This window comes from Chanos chanos, chromosome 4, assembly GCF_902362185.1.
Source record: "Chanos chanos chromosome 4, fChaCha1.1, whole genome shotgun sequence".
Lineage (NCBI taxonomy): Eukaryota > Metazoa > Chordata > Actinopteri > Gonorynchiformes > Chanidae > Chanos > Chanos chanos.
Window position 1 is genome coordinate 32,935,529 of NC_044498.1, and position 19,443 is coordinate 32,954,971.

At 39.3% G+C, this 19,443-nt stretch overlaps 2 protein-coding genes across 2 annotated transcripts in view; one reads left to right on the plus strand and one right to left on the minus strand.

Moving 5' to 3' along the window:
• Positions 1-18,182, plus strand: part of mcph1 (microcephalin 1) — a 28,091-nt gene extending 9,909 nt beyond the window's left edge. Inside the window, exons 12-14 of the mRNA XM_030772245.1 lie at positions 172-249; positions 17,683-17,920; positions 18,118-18,182. Of these exons, the coding sequence (XP_030628105.1) occupies positions 172-249; positions 17,683-17,920; positions 18,118-18,182 (381 nt within the window). The remainder of the gene's footprint in view (positions 1-171; positions 250-17,682; positions 17,921-18,117) is intronic.
• On the minus strand, positions 2,729-13,110 carry angpt2a (angiopoietin 2a). The gene is made up of 9 exons (XM_030771203.1): positions 12,835-13,110; positions 8,794-8,949; positions 7,363-7,484; positions 6,716-6,948; positions 6,219-6,346; positions 5,650-5,751; positions 5,248-5,414; positions 3,900-4,030; positions 2,729-3,063 (listed from the first exon to the last, which is right to left on the minus strand). The coding sequence occupies exons 1-9, from the start codon at positions 13,108-13,110 to the stop codon at positions 2,903-2,905; spliced, it is 1,476 nt and encodes a 491-aa protein (XP_030627063.1). The 3' UTR covers positions 2,729-2,902.
• Positions 18,183-19,443: the final 1,261 nt, after the last annotated feature.

A 19,443-nucleotide genomic window follows, 5' to 3' on the forward strand; every position in this document is an offset into this window, starting at 1 on the left:
TGTAAGCATATTCTGTCCTTTGAGTGTGTTTGTGGTTATTCAATTCAATACATTCTCAGCATTAAGATTACTAAACTGAGCTTCTGGTAAAAAACAAATAAAATAATAATAATAAAAATAATAATAATAATTGTATGATAAGACATGTTTGTGATTGTCATCCTCATGTAGATCTTGTGGTGTCTGGAGCATGGACAGTGGATTCCAGAGGAGCCTTATGAATTATCTGACCATTTTCCCGCTGCGCCTGTATGTATCCCATTACCACTCATCATCTCACTGAGGGAACACTTTGAATTTTCACACAAGCTGCTTCCCACACATGTTAAAAATGAGAAAAGCAGGTTTACTGCAGTGGAAAACTTAAGATCGTCAGTGGGGATTAGGTAGTTCAAATGATTTTGCCATTAATGATCATGAGATTTATTTAGTGATAGTTGACAAATGTTATCAGGAAAGAACCATACGCTTGTATTAGAAATAAACTGCATCATGTAATAAACACGTGCTTATGTTAAAAACTTAAGCTAGAAGCAAGGGGTGGAATCTTTTTAAGATATTACATGGTTACACAATACAAAATTTTCATCCCTGTTTAGCATTGATAACTTGGCATTATAACCCTACATATTTACTCTTATCCATTATACTGACAAATTCTAAATAGTCATTATATTGAGATGACATGTCTGAATGTAATTGCGTTGTGGTTGGAAAAGTACAGTACCAAACCGCTAATTCAGTTCAGTTCAGTTATCAGATTATTTGTTTTTATTTATCCCTACATTCCTTTCATCAGCATCTTGCGTCAAATATGGAAATTGCTTCTTCCTGTTATCCTTGATTCGTGAGTCATCAGTGCCTGCTGAGCTGTTTGGAGACTCATCATGTTTCCTTTTTTTTTTTAGATAATTAGCAGGGTTGAAATTGGAGATTTTAGAAAGCAAGTGCTTTGAGGCAGATTGAGAGTAATCCTCTGGTTTCTTTAATGGTCTGTCAGAACAGGTGATTTAACAGTGCAAAAGGCCACTGAGCATCTTTACCCAGCCCTGTCTGGATAGCTCTGAGCTCAGTGCATTGATCAGGCAACACTGAGGCGCGCTCAGGACCTTCGACCTGTGCCGTCTCACAATCGACACTTTCCGCCCGGAGGAAAGGAAAAAGCCTCGTACGTTATTGCTTTGGAGATTCTGTTGATTTCAGTCCGGAGTGAGACAGGCTTTTGTTGGCACTCTTGTACCGCTCTTAGGTTTGTTTGCACCGTTATCATCAAGATCTGTCCAATTTAAAGTCACTCCTGTTATTCACATTTGTTGTGCCAGGAAAAGCCAAACCTGTCATAGCTATTAGTCTCACCCAGCCTGAAATCACACTGCAGATACTTATTATTCATAGAGAGAGGGAAAAAAATCATTTTTTCTCTGGAAAAGGACACAATGGAAACAATCAAAAGAGAAGCATATCATCAGGAGCAGTTTGCATCCAAACAAGATGTTTTTCGAAATATTTTACAATTAATCATATACCTTTCAGGAGCGGTGAATTCAGGCATACAAAAGGTATCTTAAAAGGTGCTGTGTATTTGCATATTTACATATTTATGAGGTGTCTTTGAGGAAAAGTATGATGGATTCACTAATTAAGTTAGTAAACATCACATGTAGATTTTATTGAAACATAAACAAAATAAGTTACTCTTAGTTAAGACCAGTGTATTTAACAGTTCTACAATGGTCATTTCTGCCCTAACCTTCTCCAGCTGTTAAAAACTAACATCACAAAGTAGTGTCCTAACATTGCCAATTAACTGACAGTTACTGTATTGGAGAGTGAGAACACTAATTAAATACATCAGAAAAAATAGAGTATGTAACGCTACAAGCAAATTTTTTGTGAGCATTTTGTGGAATGATGCAAAACTTGCTTGTGTTTTGTTTTGTTTTTCTTAAAGGAATTCAACTTGCAGTTTGAAATTTGAGTTGAAATCAATATGCCAACAGCTATCATGTGAGGTCACGCAGGCTCTCACATTTATATATTAAATATTAAAGTGATAACTTCCAATCCATGCCCCAGTAAGGTATACCAAAAAAACAAACAAACAAACAAACAAAATAACCAAATAAAATACTCATCATCACCAGTAACCTGTAATTTTCTCATGTAACATCAACTGCTTATGTAGAGCTACTTGACCAACATAACAATAAGGTGCATTAAATCCAACCCCTTCATTATCTATGCGAAATCCTCAGTAAGTATAAAGGATCATCTAGAATTTACATATTCTAATTAGCTTTACTGAAACCACACTTTAATTGGCATCCATGCTAATGGTCATGACCACTGTATAGTAAAAAATATACAAGACTGGAAATTCGATTCCCTTATCATTGTACCATAGCGTCAATATTAAATCTCTCAAAAGTAAAATCAAATTACAGTATTTACAGTGTATTTCTATTGCATAAATAGGGATGCCACAGGAAAAAAAAAGTTACCTCAACTGATTTCACTGGACTACAAGAGCAATGACAAATCTAGCCCTTAGACAATAGTGCATTGTTGACAGGCCTCACTGATTTGTTTCACTGCAGATTTACACTCCAAAAATATATATATATATATATATACTGTGTGGCACCACGGGCCCTTTTACATTTCCAGTTTAAGTATTTTAATACTTATGCGTCAGCATTCTCCTCACTTTACTCTCTGTCGTGGTCATTTTACACTATAGAACCAAGAGCACAAAAATTTCAAACCTCCATTTTCCATATGTTGAAGAGATAGATGTGTTGAAGTCAGGTTTTGTTTTCTCCCCGCCATATAGTGGCAAACTGAAGGAGTTTGAAAGCTGGCTTGGCATAATTCACCCTCAGAGAGTAAGGCTATCTGAGTGTCAGAAGTCTGCTGGTCTCATCATCATTGTAGTGGCTTTCAGTGAGTAGCCTGAGCCTTTCCAATAGTACCATTTTATCCCATTGAAGCGATTAGTGTTCTGTCCCAGCTGGTAATACACTCCGTTGAGGTTGGAGGGGCCGCAGGCGTCGAACCACCAGCCTGCATATGTCAAACCAAAGGAAGCATTAGTTGAACTGAGTGTAATTTACCTCGGAGGATGTACATAGTGATTTCAAATAATCCTTTAACTGTGTATTCAAATGTATGTTTTTATGTATCCACAGCAACAGTATATATTTTCTATATACATAATCAATATGTATTTACTAGCATCACTGATTGTTTTCATCACAGTGATATTGCAATCTGGAGAAAAGTAGATTATTCATTGCACTGTGCTGAACTGACAGAGTGGCTTAATCACGTGGCGAGCGTGTTTTATTCTATTGCTTGTCTCATCATCTCTAGACTAAAACTGTATAAGTATGCATACAGCTATCCATAAACAGCGGCCTCAGGTTCAAGGATCCTGTCACAAATGTTCCCAAGCCCATCTCACATGTGTGGACTGGTTGACAGCCTCGCTTAGCCGTAGACAGGAAGAACTGGAAGCAACACAAGGCAACCAAAGAATAGCAAAGACAAGCAAAAAGAACCTCCATTCGAAGCTCTGCAAAGAGAGAACTAGCTTGTCGTTCCCAGACTATTAGTGTCAGCCTTCACAAGGGCTAAATTCCCAAATGAGCTGATCAGTGATTAACTCCAAGCTAATTTTGCTTGAGAGGCCTGGCTCAGTCACAAAATATGCACGGCGCCTTTCAACTTGTACGAGCATTTCTGGGTATACTGCCAAGTGCCAAAGTTTTGCTGGAAAGGAAGCTCAGAAGACTGAGCGCTCGGTTAGTTTGGGATATACGTTAATTTATCCTGAGAAGAAAAACACTGAAGCACTGAAGAAGTTTCACAGAAGATGTTTAAAATGAACCCAGCCTTACCTCCTGAGGTCAGTTGAGAGCATTTGCAAACACATTTGTCATTGTCTGCATCCTTTGTGCTAAAATCACTTCCTGGCTGACCAAGGCTACTGATTTTGCCTGCTGTTCCACTGTAACCTTTAAGGTGTATCCTGTGTAATTGGAAATGCAGAAATACAATAAGAGAAGGAAGTGCATAATTACGGTCAAAGCAGAGCTAGAGAAGAAACAGCAGTAGTGTGATAGAGACCATGTTGGTAAGGCTTTGCCTGAACAGGCATCAACCAATAACCCAAACATAATTTGTTCCAAAAAAAAAAAAAAGACCGCTCAGTTCCTGGGTTTCATTTTAGAAGACTGAATTAGTTTTATGGGATTTTTTTGTATTTAGAGCCTGTCCACCTCATTTCAGGACTGTCACTGTGAATTCTGAAAGGACGAAAGCCATTTACTCCGTTTGTAGGAAGAAATCAGGCCATGCATGAAATCAGCTTGACCAAGCAATGCATCCCCCTCCTTTTTTCTCTTCCAATTTAGTCTAAAGAGAGCTTTTAAGATGACAACAAGGTGTCTGTTTATCAGTTTCTGTTCACAAACCTTGGTTTAAAATCAATTTAGCAGTTTGGATACAGGTGAATGATTGTGTAATGTGTTTGTAATGCTGTGGCTTGAATTGAAGAGTAGCATTTGACAAATATCACTGAGCTTGGAATGAACATGAAAGACACAGGGATGAATTATTGTCCTGTTTCTGTGTCTCGCAAACCCAAATAATATCCAGATGAAAAAATATGTATTTTGGACCAATGACAAGTGTGTGCCACCTATCATAACAGTGTTCACAAAGTTTGAGTGAGTTCCATTGATTCCGCACACAGGGATTTTTGGAGAAACAGGGCTGTTTATGTTGTAAAGGTATGGTAGAGCCGTCCAAAGTCATTACCGGAGATCCAGTATACACACAGGCTTTTGAAGCAACACCAAAGTTCATGGATTGATTAAGGGAATCATTTGGCTTGAGAGAAAGCTACTCCCACCTGGATTTCTAAGCCTTAATTAGTAGTTGATTGAAATACCCACATAACACCGTGGTCCTTATTGAATGAGCTGGAATAGCTCTGCACCATGGGATCTTTAGGTAGATACCCCCTTTGATTTGTTTTATCTGTTTCCTCTAATTAGTCCATTATTTTAACTGTTGCAAACCATAATATTCTACAAACCACAATGTTCTTTATATGCTATGGCCTCAGGCTGGAGTCAAGCATTTCAGGAGTATTAGGTTCAGTCAAGCACAGATTTGTTTGAATTGTTTCATAGTGAGATTTCTGCAAGGATTTTTGTTTGTCTGTTTGTTTATTTGTTTTACCTGTAATTCTGTGCTTCACTGCTGAGAGAGAACTGGTCATACTGGGAGAAAGCTGAGTTTCCCTCCCAGTCCATGAGATCAGCGCGGAGGATATACGGCTGTTCATTGGTCAGTAGAGAGATGTACTCGTTTCCCAGCCAGTGTTCACCTGCTGTGTCTCCAAACCCCTTTAGAAGATCAGAGGAATACGGTTATATTTTAGATTTAGATTTCAGTACAAAGCTTTTCATTTTTATTTTGTCTTATAAAATCTATGTATCGGTGTGATTATAAAAAGCCTTCAGTGACATTTGTATGTAAAATGTTAAAAAAAAAAAAAAAAGAGGAAGAAGAAGGAGGGGAAAAAAATTCTAGACAGTGAAGTTGAGATGGAAACAGTTGTTACAGCATGACTGCCCACACCGTTTTGTACTCTTTCCACGTCCGGTGAAAGTCAACATTGCCATTGAATCGTTTCTGCAGTATTGTCCATCCTCCTCCATCTGTCTCCATGTCACAGTAAGCCTGGGAATGATGCAATGTATCACTAACATGGCATTTGATTATAGTTTTCTACATCTGCACGGATATTACATTTTTATCAGAGTTGGCATGATGCATAATAAGCTGTTACTTTTACTGTCCCCACAACCGTAAGATATCTGTGAGAGGAGCATTGAACTGCCAGACTTCAATTAAATTCCATGAAAAGTATCTAAGGAGATGGCTATCCATGCCGAAGCATGCACAAAACCAACTCTAGAGAAAAAGAGATTTTTGCTTGTTCAACCTGACGTTGAAAGAAATCCCTGGGAGTCGCTGGACGCTGCTTTTTATGACTGTCCAGTTTTGTAAACTCCCAGTGGCAAAAGCAGTAACACAGTCAGAGATTTTGCTAGAGGCCCGTGTTTCTTTTCTGACTGATTCATGACCGCATGTTTTTATCAGGCGTAGTTACTCTTTGTTCAGAGGTATGATGAGTTTAGACCTACCTTGATCTGTTGGGTAGTGTTCGGTAAGGTCAAAGTGTACACACCACTCTCTGTGTTCCCTGATTTAAACACTGCTGCACAGTCTTTGTACTGCATAGGAGTGTCTTGCATCATGGCTGACTTTCTCACTGGAAAGAAAAGAGGTGTCATTGAAAAAAAAACAAAACACTTTATAATGTCTCTCCCACTGGCTGTTATTTATAATGATTGAATCCAACAGTTCACATCTAGATACACTTTCTTTTGCCTTATGCTTTACTGTGGAAATGTTGAGAGTATGTCACAGATTTTGTGTATATGCTGAGTAGTTAATGTGGCTTAAATGTGTCCCCTATCAGCTTAAAAAGCAGCCCTCACTTTTCCCAAACATTTAAACAGCTGTTCACGGCATGGCATAATATTGTTAGTGAACAATGTTTTGCCACTGATCACATTTGTGATATGAAAAAAAAAAACGCTGACACAGCTCCACCCACGGTGGTAGGGTAGTCGCTTACGGGTGGGGACAGAGATGGTGTCGATTAGATTGTTGACGGTCTCCTGCAGCTCCTGTTGTTGTCGCTGCAGGGCGGAGTTGTTGGAGGTAGCGTGGAGCAACTGCTGCTCCAGCTCCTTGATGACATCAGTCTGTCTCTGAACCAGCTGCTTGAGCTGCTCTTTCTCCTCCCTCAGGCTATTCAGCTCCACCAGCCTCTGCCCCTCCATCTCCTCCACACGCTTCTCCAGGAAACTGCAGTACCATGAGAGAGAGAGAGAGAGAGCTGAGCTGAGCGATAGTGTGAAATGCTAACAGTTGTGCTCTCCTGAGCCTGAATACGTAATAGGCTCCAGCACGGTCACTGTCAGTTTATTTACTTTAACAGCATATGGGAAATGATGATACAGCGTAGCGCCACGATTTAGAGAAAGCTGCTGTGTAACATGCTAGAAGTTTCCATCATGAGTTCCTTAAGTGCATAAGTGTAATAAAGTGGTAAAAGGAAGTGTTAGCTGTGATACCAGTCAGCATCAGTCCTCACTATAGCGTAAATGTTGAGTGTTGCCAGCTTTTGCCTGTTCTTAGAAACCAATTCAAAGTACTACAGTTCAAATTCAGTTCACAGTATTTACTGCAGGTATATCAGTCCAAAAAAAGGGTCTCTACCTGTTCTTTTCACTCAATTTGCTTATTTCATTTGTCTGGAGAAGGAGCTGTTTTTCCAGTTTATTCGTTGACAGTGAATTCTCAAGAAGCTGAAGTTCAAGCCGTGTTGTTTGATTTATAACCTAAAGAAAAGACACAATGGGTTTTCCCACAGAAAATATTTTAGATTAGATAAAGCTTTAATTGCTACAAGCCCTTGAAAAGATGTGCTGTTATGTGAAATATTTGGCAAAGACAAAAGACCGTTGGATCTTTAGGGATTTATTGCATTTGCATTTGCTTATTCTTCTTGGGTCAGAGTCGTGCCCTGCGGGTAGTCCTACAGTTTTGGATGTTGTGTAATTACATGGGACATTGGCCCTCTGTGCTTACAATAGTAATACAAGCAGACATTACATAATGAGTGCAGGCCTTTAACTGATTTTTTTTTTTTTAATCAATTCACAAACCGTTCCATAATTCAATACAATATTTCTGCTTCAACCACAGCTGAGAACCCAAGTATTTTATCTTTCTTCTCTTTTGTTTCTATTGCATAGGCTTCGCATTTTTCAAATCATGATGAGGAAGAAATTCCCGTTAAGATCTGTGTAGCAGGTTTGAAACACTTAACACAAACACTGTACTCAGTGCTTAACAGTGCAGCCTCATCATGAATTCTGTCATTTGACTAGTGGAAAAATCTGTTTTTGCTACAGGATAAAAAAAAACCCCAGAACAATCAAGTTCCAATAAAGGAAAGAAAAAGAGCGGAGGATGTTGGGGCTACTGTGAATTAATGGGGTTTACACACAGAGAACGTCATTGAGCTCGTGGGTAACAGTCACACTCCCCCCTCACCCCTTTGAGTTACCAGTGTGAGGAACTGAACTCAGCAAAATACTGGCCATTGTATTTACATCTTCTGCTTCTGGAACATGTTGATGGCTTTGAGCCGACAGATGTATGACTGTGACAAAATCATGTTCTCTCTCTGTGGGAACAGGGCAGTTTTGATAATAGCTATCATGGCATAGTTATTTTGTAAAGGTCACTGACTTGTGCTTTCACAAAATGACTCTTGTAGTCCGGTCTTGTTTTTTACGAATAACAATGATGTTTTACAGAAAGCAATAGCCAAGAGTGAAAGGCTACAGGCTAAAAGAATTTCAACTCATAGAATACAAGGATTTGTGCCTAAGGGAAATGCAAACAGGCTAATGGTTAAATGTGTGCCCCTGAGCAAGGCTTTTAAGTCAAACTTGTCCAAGTCATTCTACACGCGAAACGTACATTTTAAAAACAGAAATTCAAGTGTCATTAATGTTTGTTTATAACCCTGATTGAAAAGATGATCTTTTTTTTTTTTTAACACCCTTTACAGTGAGGTTTTGGTCTGTCGTTTGTCCCACGGAGATGAGGAATTGAGTGGGTTGAGAACATGGCCCTTACCTGTGCTTCCACATTTGTCAGCTTTCGTGTGTGCTCTGCCGTCTGACTGAGCAGGTTGGTCCCAAACTCAATCATTGCTGCTGTGTGGTTGTGCACCGCGTTGCGCTGAATTTGGGCCACATCGTACCTCATGTTCTCCTGGATGTAGTTTTCCAGCTGTGAAAGGGATATAATGGTACATTGTTGGGCACCTGGATATTTTTCCTCTCAGTTTATACGTAGCTTTCTTTAGAAAGTCTTGAAGTTGAAAAAAATAAACATACAGTTTATTTTGGAAAGTGACTACTCAGAACAGCTGAAGGAAGTGGCCCAGTTTACAAAAGCAGGTCAAAATGACAGTCAGAAATGGGTGGGGGGGGGGGGTCGGTCAGCTTGATATTGAGTTTGACGAATATGGTTTCACACAGCCGTGTTTCATTTGTTTTTGACGCATGCATTCACATAAATGATCCGTCTGTATACAGTGAGTATGACAAAGATTCTCCGGTCCGAAAAGCATTTGGAAACTGGTCTTGTAACGCATGTAACGCACACCATATTCTGCAAATAGTTCTCACATCAAACGTCCAACCCCTTCTCAGATGCCTGAAAATTCTGAACAACCAGTGTGTATAATAACTCCAGCTTTGCAACCAAAAAATAAAATATTGCCTTTGGCGCTGAATTCATTTTTTTGCATGATATTGATGAAATATTTTTATACGTGTGTGTATTTTAGTGTAATAAATGTTCATAACAAGTGCAGGTGGTCATGTGTATGGTATTCTAAAAATCTGTTCTTGTTTGAAATAGTTAAGATTGTGGTTAACCAGAAATATTGAAAGAATTCTTAACAGTTAACAGATATCTAAACCTGACAGAAAAAAAATGGACAGTCTCTCACTGGGGCACTAACATAGTGTTGCATTGTATGTCTTATATGAAAGCATTGACATGATTATTATTATGAGTAGAGTTAAGTATATACCTCGGGGTGATGATTTGGGTTGTGGTATTATCTTTTTGTGGTTTATGGGCACAGTCAGAGCAAAGTCCATTTATTAGGTGTGGACAGATTTTGTTTGATTTAGTGATGATTATAAATCTTTAAATATTTTCATGTAAAATTGTCACACAGATGTTGTGTAAGATATTAATACTATTTCTAGCTGGTTTTGACACTTTGTTACCTTCAGCTGTGTGTCTTTGTGGGTGTCTTTGTCTTTGCTGCTGTTGAGTTTGCTGCTAAGGAACAAATCAACCACTGATTTTCCTTATATTGAAATTGAACACAGTTTGTCTGGGGGAGGGCGGGGGGGTAAAAGCCAAATATGAATCCTTATTCAGAGTAATTTGGAAGTTGCACACAGTACCAAACCTTAAAATATTGAAAAACAAAGAAAAATTAGTCTGCCGTGATTGTTTGTTCTCTCTTGTGTCTTGGGTTAAAACTGCAAGATGGAGTGTTAATCCGATGCTGATGTTCTCTTTCCTGCATTGAGTTCCTGTACGGCAGACAGGCCAACACTCTAACAAACAGGATGGAAATGATGAGTGACGAGTTGCATCCTCTATGAAAACATTTCTAGAATGTTCAAGAGGAAAACATGTCATGCACTGTCCTTTTGATGTTTGTGTGCCTAATGCTCGTAAATATTCCATACTATCTGGAAGACAAGAGCTTCCGCTCCTGTTGGAGAGCATGCGGATTTATCATATTTTTATGGTAAGCAATGACCTGAGCTAAACTGGCTGTAATCAAGGCTAATTCGGTTTGTGTTTCCTTCTGGATTTCCATTTTGCTTAGTTTCTGGAACACAGAGGCACATGAAGGAGAGTTGGGTGGGGGTGGGGGTGGGGGGGTGGTATAGCCCGGCGTCGGAACTGAGAGCGGGACATTCCATTGACTGCTCATGAACTAATCAGTTATTTACGTTATTCCTGCCCTTGAGGATTCCTCAGGAATGGATGTTTTTCTGCGTGTGTATGCCAACGCGTGACAGTAAACTGATGGGGGTTTTTTTGTTTTTCTTATCTGGCATGGCATCAAAGGGGTTTGGCTATTTCTGAATGGAATATGCCAGCAGTGAAGATTTTTGTGGTTTGATTTAGTGCAATACAACTTCTATATGTCAGATGACAAACGTTACTTTCCACTCACCAAGTGTCAGCTTGTTCCTCACAACTATTAAAAATCTGCTGAACCTGACTCCATTCAGATTGTTAGAAAGTATTGTTTCATGTTTCAAGATTCAAGATTCCTTTTATTGTTAGGTCTCATTATACAGGTATGAGAGAGTAAAATTTTTAGGTTTTGGCTCCTTCACAGCTGCAGCAACCATAGTAATAAATAACAATAGAATAGCAAAAAAATTAAGGAGAGATAATAAAAATAGTGTGTATGTTCAATTCTGTGTTTAGTTATTATTTAACATCTTTAAGTATTATGTTTAGATGAACTTTTCTTCTCTCTTGAATAGATAAGAATTCTTCATGGATGTTAGTTTGATGTGGTTCAACGCAGCCTCTTGCGAGGTCTTCCCAAATACAGTCAGGTACCAAATTCACCTGTCAGCTCAGTTTTTATAATGATTGTAGAGCAGTTCATTGTGAGGGTTTCACTCGAGTTATTTTGTAACATCACTAAACAAATATGTCCTCTACCCTTCTCCTAAAAGGCTTACAGGAGCTTCTCCTCTCAAACAATGTGGTTTAAACTTGAAACACATGAACATTCAGTATTGCATGTTCTCAGAAAACTGAAACTCCAGTTCAACTTTGTAGTAACCTCAGCCAAACCTCATAATAAAATAAAATCTTACGACCTTCTTCCAATGAAATTCCACCATATACTGATAAATCCTCAACTGATTGGAGCTTCCATAACAGGTGGTTCACCAGACACTACCATAAAAACCCTGATGTTAATAAGTTTCTCCAAGTCTTGAATTGTCCTCTAAGACCTCCCCACAGTCTTCTGCGGAGAATCCGTATAGAAGCTTGAGGCTCTTGCAGGTTAGAATAAAATGCCCAACTGACGTGCTGGAAAGTCTGCATTGGTTTTATTTTAGAACATCAAAACACTTAATGCCAATCAAAACATTGGCATTAACTGAGAGTGGACTGTTGTTTTTTTGTTTGTTTTTTTGAGGGGGGTTTTGTGTGTGTGTGTTTTTTGTTTGTTCGTTTTTTGGAAGTAGCTCAACAGACTATGACAGACTATTTTGTTTGAATGTGATTCCTCCTCACCTTGTAAAGCAGTCATGTTTCATCTCACTCGACAAGGACAGAGTAAGGTGGAGGAGGGATGTGTGTATTTTCAGTCAGATGTTGGTTGAAAGAGCTGATCCTATCTCTAGTTTCTCTACGTACACAACAACACAATCACTGTTTCACACCCTGACACCTGCAGTGTGGTGGCAGCATAACATTCTTTGTCTAACATTTGTCTAGCATTAACAGTCTTGAATGTGCTCAATCACTTCAATCTTCCAAGACATTTATTACCGGAGAATATAACTTTCATATTTTCATATATATGTTTCTAATTCTCTCTTCATGCCAATTTTTTTTCAGTATGTTTCAAGTAGTAGATCTTCACAGTTTTTACATAACTAACTTCATACATCTTTGAAGTTCTCTGACATGGTTAAATCGACCAGTGGGCGTACTCTCCATGAAACACCTGTCAGCCTTGGTGGGACTGATCAGCAGAGTAGTCTGTTTCTGAATGAAGTCAGGTAATCCTGGTTTAGAGTTTGATACAAAGCTTGAATGATGAAATTTGTTTAATTGTTGGTATTATTGCCATGCTAAAGACAGCAATGACGTTCATGCCATGAAAGCCCACACATTTACTGAGAACTCTTGTTCCATTCTTCCGACATTAACTGCTTGTTATTTGGACCAAACTACATACATCTTCAATTACAAAATCCAGTCCAACATAGTCCAACATTTTGGAACAGGACTTCAGAACTGCTTTTACTAAACTCCTATCTTCAATGTAGTCTTGTGCCCTTTCTTAGAGTATAGGCAGCTCTTAGAATGACATTCACTTACCTTTAGAAGCCACTGGGTGTTGTTTTCCATGATGTTCTCCAACTGCTCCAGTCTCTGCATGGAGTCATCGTATTCGGCTGGGTCGTCTTTCTGGACCAGGTTGCTGTAGGTGCTGGGCGAGTTTCTGCAGTTCTCCTGTTCGGGCAGCAGAAAGGTGTAGCTGCACTGGCCATTCTGAATCCGGTACTGTCGCTTGCCTGTGGAGTCAGTGCTCGTCCCGTACGCCACTGCCAGAGTAAGACAGGAACTTAATATGAATATACCAGCGTTAAGCATTTTTTTTTCCCCTCAAGCTTAGTGGTCAATTCAAAGCCGTTTCAAAAATGCTCGGCTTCTCTTTTGAATCTCTTTTCCTTTGCTAGGAAATTGAACCCGAAAATTTTTTGATTTCAGCTCTGTCAGATCAGACACTGCACGCGGTCTTCTTCACTCGCACCTCTCTCAAGTTAATTTATATAGCATCAAAAGCAGGAGGAGGAGACAGTCTCAGAATGTAGTAGTGGTGTGTCATTCAGCCAGGTTCTGCCAGTCCCAAATTGCTTGCATTTGCCTCTGCTGTGTCTCTTGGGCTGTAGACTTAGCTGAACTGCTCTTGTCCTGTGAATATTGGATTGGAGGGAATGCCCCTCCCACAGGCTGCCACCACTCACAAGCCGGGGCTGCTGGAAGTGTAAAGGATTTCACTCAAGAGAAGCGGGAACGCTAATTAAATGCTTCCCACTGTATGTCCTCTTAACTTTTGTAGCTCTTTGGGAGGCAGCCCAAAAAGCAGGTCAGGACACCGGAGGAGGATAAAAACGACAATGGTAGCATTTGTGTTTTCTTAGAGACTGCAGCTCTACAAAGCAATTCAGGATGCAGCTGCAGAAATCAAGCACTGCAGCTTCAGCAGTGTCCATGTGTGCATTTGTGTGTGTGTGTGTGTGTGTGTGTGTGTGGGGTGTGTGTTTGTAATTCTTTTGGCTTGTTTTAGATTGAAGTGTGAGGGTGTGGATGGGAAGGTCTCTCCAGCTTGTCACTCATACTGTTTAAAAAACATCACTTGCTCTCAAGAAGCATTAGCTTCTGTTTCCTCTCTCTCTCTCTCTCTCTCTCTCTCACTCACTCTGTGTGTATGTGTGTGTATGAAACACTGCTTATGGGGAGCTTGTTAGCAAAAAAAGGGTGTGTTCACTGGGGAAGACAAGTATAGAACTTCATTATGTTCAGGAGAGGTTTGGAAGACCTTTTTTTGTCCTCTCTGTAAGATCCTTGATCTGCATCAATACTGCATTCTTAAAATAGACGTCTCTTGAGTCAATGTAGCTGTCAGTGGGGATTTGCTTGTCTTTTCCTGTGAGGAAGAAGTGGCTGATTGTGTTGTGCTTTTTTGATTGTTGTTTAGTGTTTGTTGTTCAGTCAGTAACTGCAGACGTCAACACACGCAAACACTTCAACTTCACATCCGAGGGGCCAATAGGAAGAATGGCCATGAATGAGAGTTTTTAGGAGGTTGTGGCAGTGGAAAAAAAAAAAAAAAAACATATCTAAAAACGTCACTGTCTCCATACACTGTTATACACTCTTGTGATTCATTCTTACGACTGGCAAGCTGTTTTTACAACAAACAAGTGTATTGATTCGTGCAGTTAGATATTCAGTGTGGGTTGCAAGCTATGTCTTGTGTCATGTCTTATGTCTTGTGTTCTTATGTCTAAACATTTAAATGCCTCTTGTCACACCCATGCTAGCATGTGCCTGACACATTAGCATTTCAAAATCAAATCAGATCAGTTTAATCTATTTAACGAAAAGACATTTTAACATCAGCTTCATGTATTAGCATTCAGCCTAATTTCTAAAAATATACAAAACAGAAACTTCCGCGAATTTCAAATCAGTATTCTTGGAGAAGCAAAAAAGAGATGACGTGATATGACCATACAGGCTTACACGACGGAAGGGGAAGGCAGGTGTTCTGGGGAGGAAATCAATCTATTCAGGATGTTTTGTCTTGAACCTCGGGGATGGACCATCACACAGTTCCCAGTTCTCTGTTTTTGCCACTTCCGCCAACACCTGAGTGTGCATCTCTCTCTCTCTCTCTCTCTCTCTCTCTCTCTCTCTCTCTCTTTCTCTTTCTGATCGTAAACTGACTTTTCCACTTTATTTCTTTCCTGTGGTAATTCTGTCAGTGTTTGTATTCAAGCCAGTTTTACCTGTCAGTAAAATGCCATAGCACACATTCAGTTTTTTTCATTCCAAAATGGCATCTTGGATTCAGAAGCTAATACAGTTGTTCAGTTTGTCTCATCTGCCTTGTAAATAAATTGTTTATATTTAGATTTTATCTGCTAGATAATTTCATGAAAACATAACATGCATCCTGCTAATTAAAAAAAAAAAAAAGCATGCCTACGTGCTTGTGGAATGCCAATAAGAGTCAGCTGCTGGAAATGATGTGCATCACACTGAGGTAATGACATCCCGGAAATGCACCGTTTGTAACCACAGAGGAAGATAGTAGCTTGAATGGAGAGACATAGCATAGAGGCCGGGTTTCAGGTGCTCACTGTGAGTAAATGGCTTCCTACCGACAGGCGCGTGGGAGGCTCATGTTTGTGCTCGGTTGTTTCATGTCAAGAGGAAGAAGCAGGAGGAAGGAACTTACACAATGTCCTACTTTTTTTTTTTTTTTTTTAAACATGATTCAAAGCTCTGTCCCTTTCATTATGATGAAACGATTGGTCATTACTCAGTAAAGTAATCTGTTTTTCCTCCAAACATGCAGTTTCATTCTGAAAGTGAAGATTCGTAATTAAAACCAGAAAGTAGACACACAATCAGTGCTTAAATCCTATCAGTGCAAGTTTGCCCCAAAATTAGTTGGAAAACCTCTAATAATGTTTATTAAAAAAGAAAAGGCAAGCCACAAGGCATTATAAATGTTATGTGAAATTTGGTAAGAAATGACACGTAACAGGGAGTTATAAGCAAGAAATCAGCAAGAATGAAATCTACTGTGGTGGGTTTCATTTGTTGAAGTCTTGTTATAGCTGAGTTGATTTAGAGGTCATTGGAACAGCACTGGTGGGTCTAACAGAGATCTCTAGAGAAACACAGTTTAAATGCATACACATACAGAATGAAACAATTGTATAGATGCCATTCAAAACAGTTGAGCCACAGCATTTTTGGGAGAGTTTTCATGACCTGTTAGATGGTATTATATGAAATTCATTTAGACTGCGGATTTCCATTAAACTCTGATCTTACCAAAAGACAGTCAGCTTTAAACTTGTCATTCCTCAAAACCATTTATACATACACACAGAAATATCAAAAGTTGGATTGTATTTTTCTTTTTAAAAAAAAAAAAAAGGAACCACCTCTCTCTACATTGTCCAGTTTTCTCACATGTTTCTAAAATACAGCAGATTTTCCTATTCAGTCTTACCACTGACCCAGGGCAGACATGGAGCACCTACCAAACTCTTCCATGGTACACACTCCTCAATAGTGTGAATGTGCACAATGTAACTGCCTGCTGCCTCTATCTGTGCGCCATTCATAGCTTTCAGACACGGAGAATGGCTTGGCCAGCTTGTTGCGCAAGGGCCTGAAACGAGGCGCAGAGGGGACCCATTGTGCCTAATCTTTGATGTATTACCATGAGCAACTGGAAACTGGGGGGTGCGTCAGACACTATCACAAGACTCCTGCTACCCACATTCCCAGCACAATTAAGTTCCCATCAACCTTCCAGTGCTGGAGGACAACGCAGTGCTGAGAGTCCAGTGGAAGCTGATGTGGACATACAGTGCACATAGTGTTGAAAGAAGGATTACAAAATCATTTTTCAGTCTCTGTTTAAGAAGCAATATTACGTTGGGGGTTTTTTTGTTTTTTTAACCATACATTTGTTGCTGACTGTTAATAAAGCTTTGTCCAATCATCATAAAATGTCTAATAACATAAAGCATGTAGCCACCCTGAGCAATGTGGTTTCCAAAGGATTAGAATTTTCCAGTTGAACAAATGCCTCAGAAAGTAATAATGTTTTGAAAACCGCAATCATTTGTGGCTACTGGCAAGGCTAACCTTACTTTTTTTTTAAAATACATTAGGTATTTCTACATTTAACCAAAATGGAATGTTTCATGAAATTAAATTAATTTTAAAGTGTTAAATTGGGCAACAACCCTTTTTTCATTTAATTTAATTTTCATGTGACTACATTAAAAGTAGTGTCAGCACTGTGTCATTTTGTACACGTTTTCTAAGTATGGTATTTTTTTGGGGAGGTAATTGATCCACATTACAATTTAGTTATACCTCTAATGCTGTTTGATATTTGGTATTTTCACTCAGTTATGGGCTGTTTTGCTGACCTGCATGTCGGTTCCTTAAGTGTGCAGAGACAGCATGACAGTGAATTTTAAACTCTCATTATTTTCATGATGTTAAGTGTGTGCACACATGTACTGATCATCTTCTTGATTCAGTTTGGTTTTCACTTTTCGTCCTCTGAGTCCTCTCTTCTCAGACTGCGCCTTGCTGTTGTATATTCCAGAAGTATCTCCTAATCTTTATTTTATAAGCTGTTGCCCATGTTCTTCACCTTCATGTCTACCATAAGGAATAACACTTTTCTGGAACTCCCTTTTTCATTCCCTTAAAAATGACATTCATTTTCTCCTTGAAAATGTGACCTCACTATATTTCACTGTGCCAGAGCTCAGATCTTAGCCTTTTAAGTGTGTCTAGACTGCCTTTGATAACGAGCACAATACATCTGGTGTGTGTGGGGTTTTTTTTTTGTTTGTTTGGTTTTTTTTTTTTTTATATATAATGTTTCACCTTTCTCAGATATGCCGTCTACAGCAGCATCTCTCAGCCGGGGAGCATCAGCAAGACCTTTTCCAGGGCCAGCCAGTCATGTTTGTGTCTCCGCTTTCACAACCACCTAGTCAGAGCCTAGCCGAGCTCATCCAGCTGTGCGGGGGAACGTTGAGTCGGAGTGTTCGACAGGCAGGCATCTGCATCGGAGAGTACAAAGGCAAGAGACCAGAGGGAACCAGAAGCCTCTCGGAACAGTGGGTGTTAGGTAAGTCATGCAGTGCCATGATGAAACAATAGTGAATAAAGAAAGATAACAACAGTCTGCCAGACTGCCCCCCCCCCCCCCCCCCCCCCCAAAACAGCCTTTTTCTGATATACTTCTTCAGCAGAAAAGTAACCTTGTGTATTTGTCTGAATTTTTTTTGTGTGTTTTGTCTCTTTTTCTCTCTTGCCATACTGCAGATTGTGTGACTCATCTTACACTGCTCCCATATGAAAACTATGACTTGGATTGGAGATCCCAGTGATGCTGTGTTTCCTCAGGCATAAATATCTACCTTATGATTGTGAAAGCTCCACTGTACATAAGTTTACCTTCTCAGTTTTACACTCTGTCCTTTCACAGTGAATGGTAAATGATTTTTATTCAAACTCTTTTATTGTTTTTTATTTTTTATTTTTTATTTATCTGTGTTTGTCATTTGTAACAAACTGTTGAATTAAACACTGAAAGAACTGTCTTCAAAATTTCAAAAGGTTCTGAGTCATTTCTTATCTTCTATGCTGTTACCATAAAAATCATTCATATCAGTGCCGAAGTGCATATTATTACAAGCTGTATTTGCCACTAAACAAAGAAAAATGGGCCTGTTAAAGCTGTATACCATGGATTGTTTCAGGGTTACCATGGTTCTGCCAAATGTGTTCAACCGCACAGTTGTTATTCAGAACATTGCTGCCAAGTTCTTTCTTTCTTTCTGTCTGAGTCCTCTTCTTACTCTTCATTTCATTCTGTATTGAAGTCTTCGGATGCACAGACATAGGTCAGTATCGGTATCAGTAATTGATTTTAGTGTTAATGGACATACTGTCCACTGCCATTTCAGAATCACATCAAATAGAAAATATTTCACCATTTCTAATTAGAATGGGTCTTATCTTTACTGAGCAGACTATCGAGATGAGAGTTTGCTGAAGTTTGGTACCGTCACTAAAAAACATGGTCAGTAATGGCATCGTTTTACTTTTTTTCGTAATTTCAAAAACACAAAAATTTGATGTGAGTGCTGCTATAATAAAAAAAATCATGTTGCATTCCACGATGCACTTTTTCACTTTGCAGTTGTGTTTATATCTGTCCTAAGCCCGCTGATGTCTCTCGTATGATTCATATTCATGTGATATGAGAGTACTGTGTTACACGAGCAAGAGCTAACAGCAGGCATACCGTATTTTGGAGCTGCAAGTATGTTGTGCAGCTCTGTTTCCCCTGACTGGGATTGCAGTGTAAATGTGATGACCAAATTTAGCCTTAGCAAAACCTGAGCTGTCCCCTAACGCTAATCTACTTAACAGAACGTCACTAATGTCTGAATGGTTTTTATAACCCGAAGGAGGCGTTGTCCTTGCCTTAGCAACCGCAACATCAGGGAACTCTTGTTTCAGCCAATGGGCTTTTACGATGTTACTATGTGACTGACGTTATTTTTGCAATATGGAGGAAATGAGCCATGTGTGACTTTGGAGGAAGGAGTTTACATGGCTAGCTGTAGCTTATGCTAAATTTGT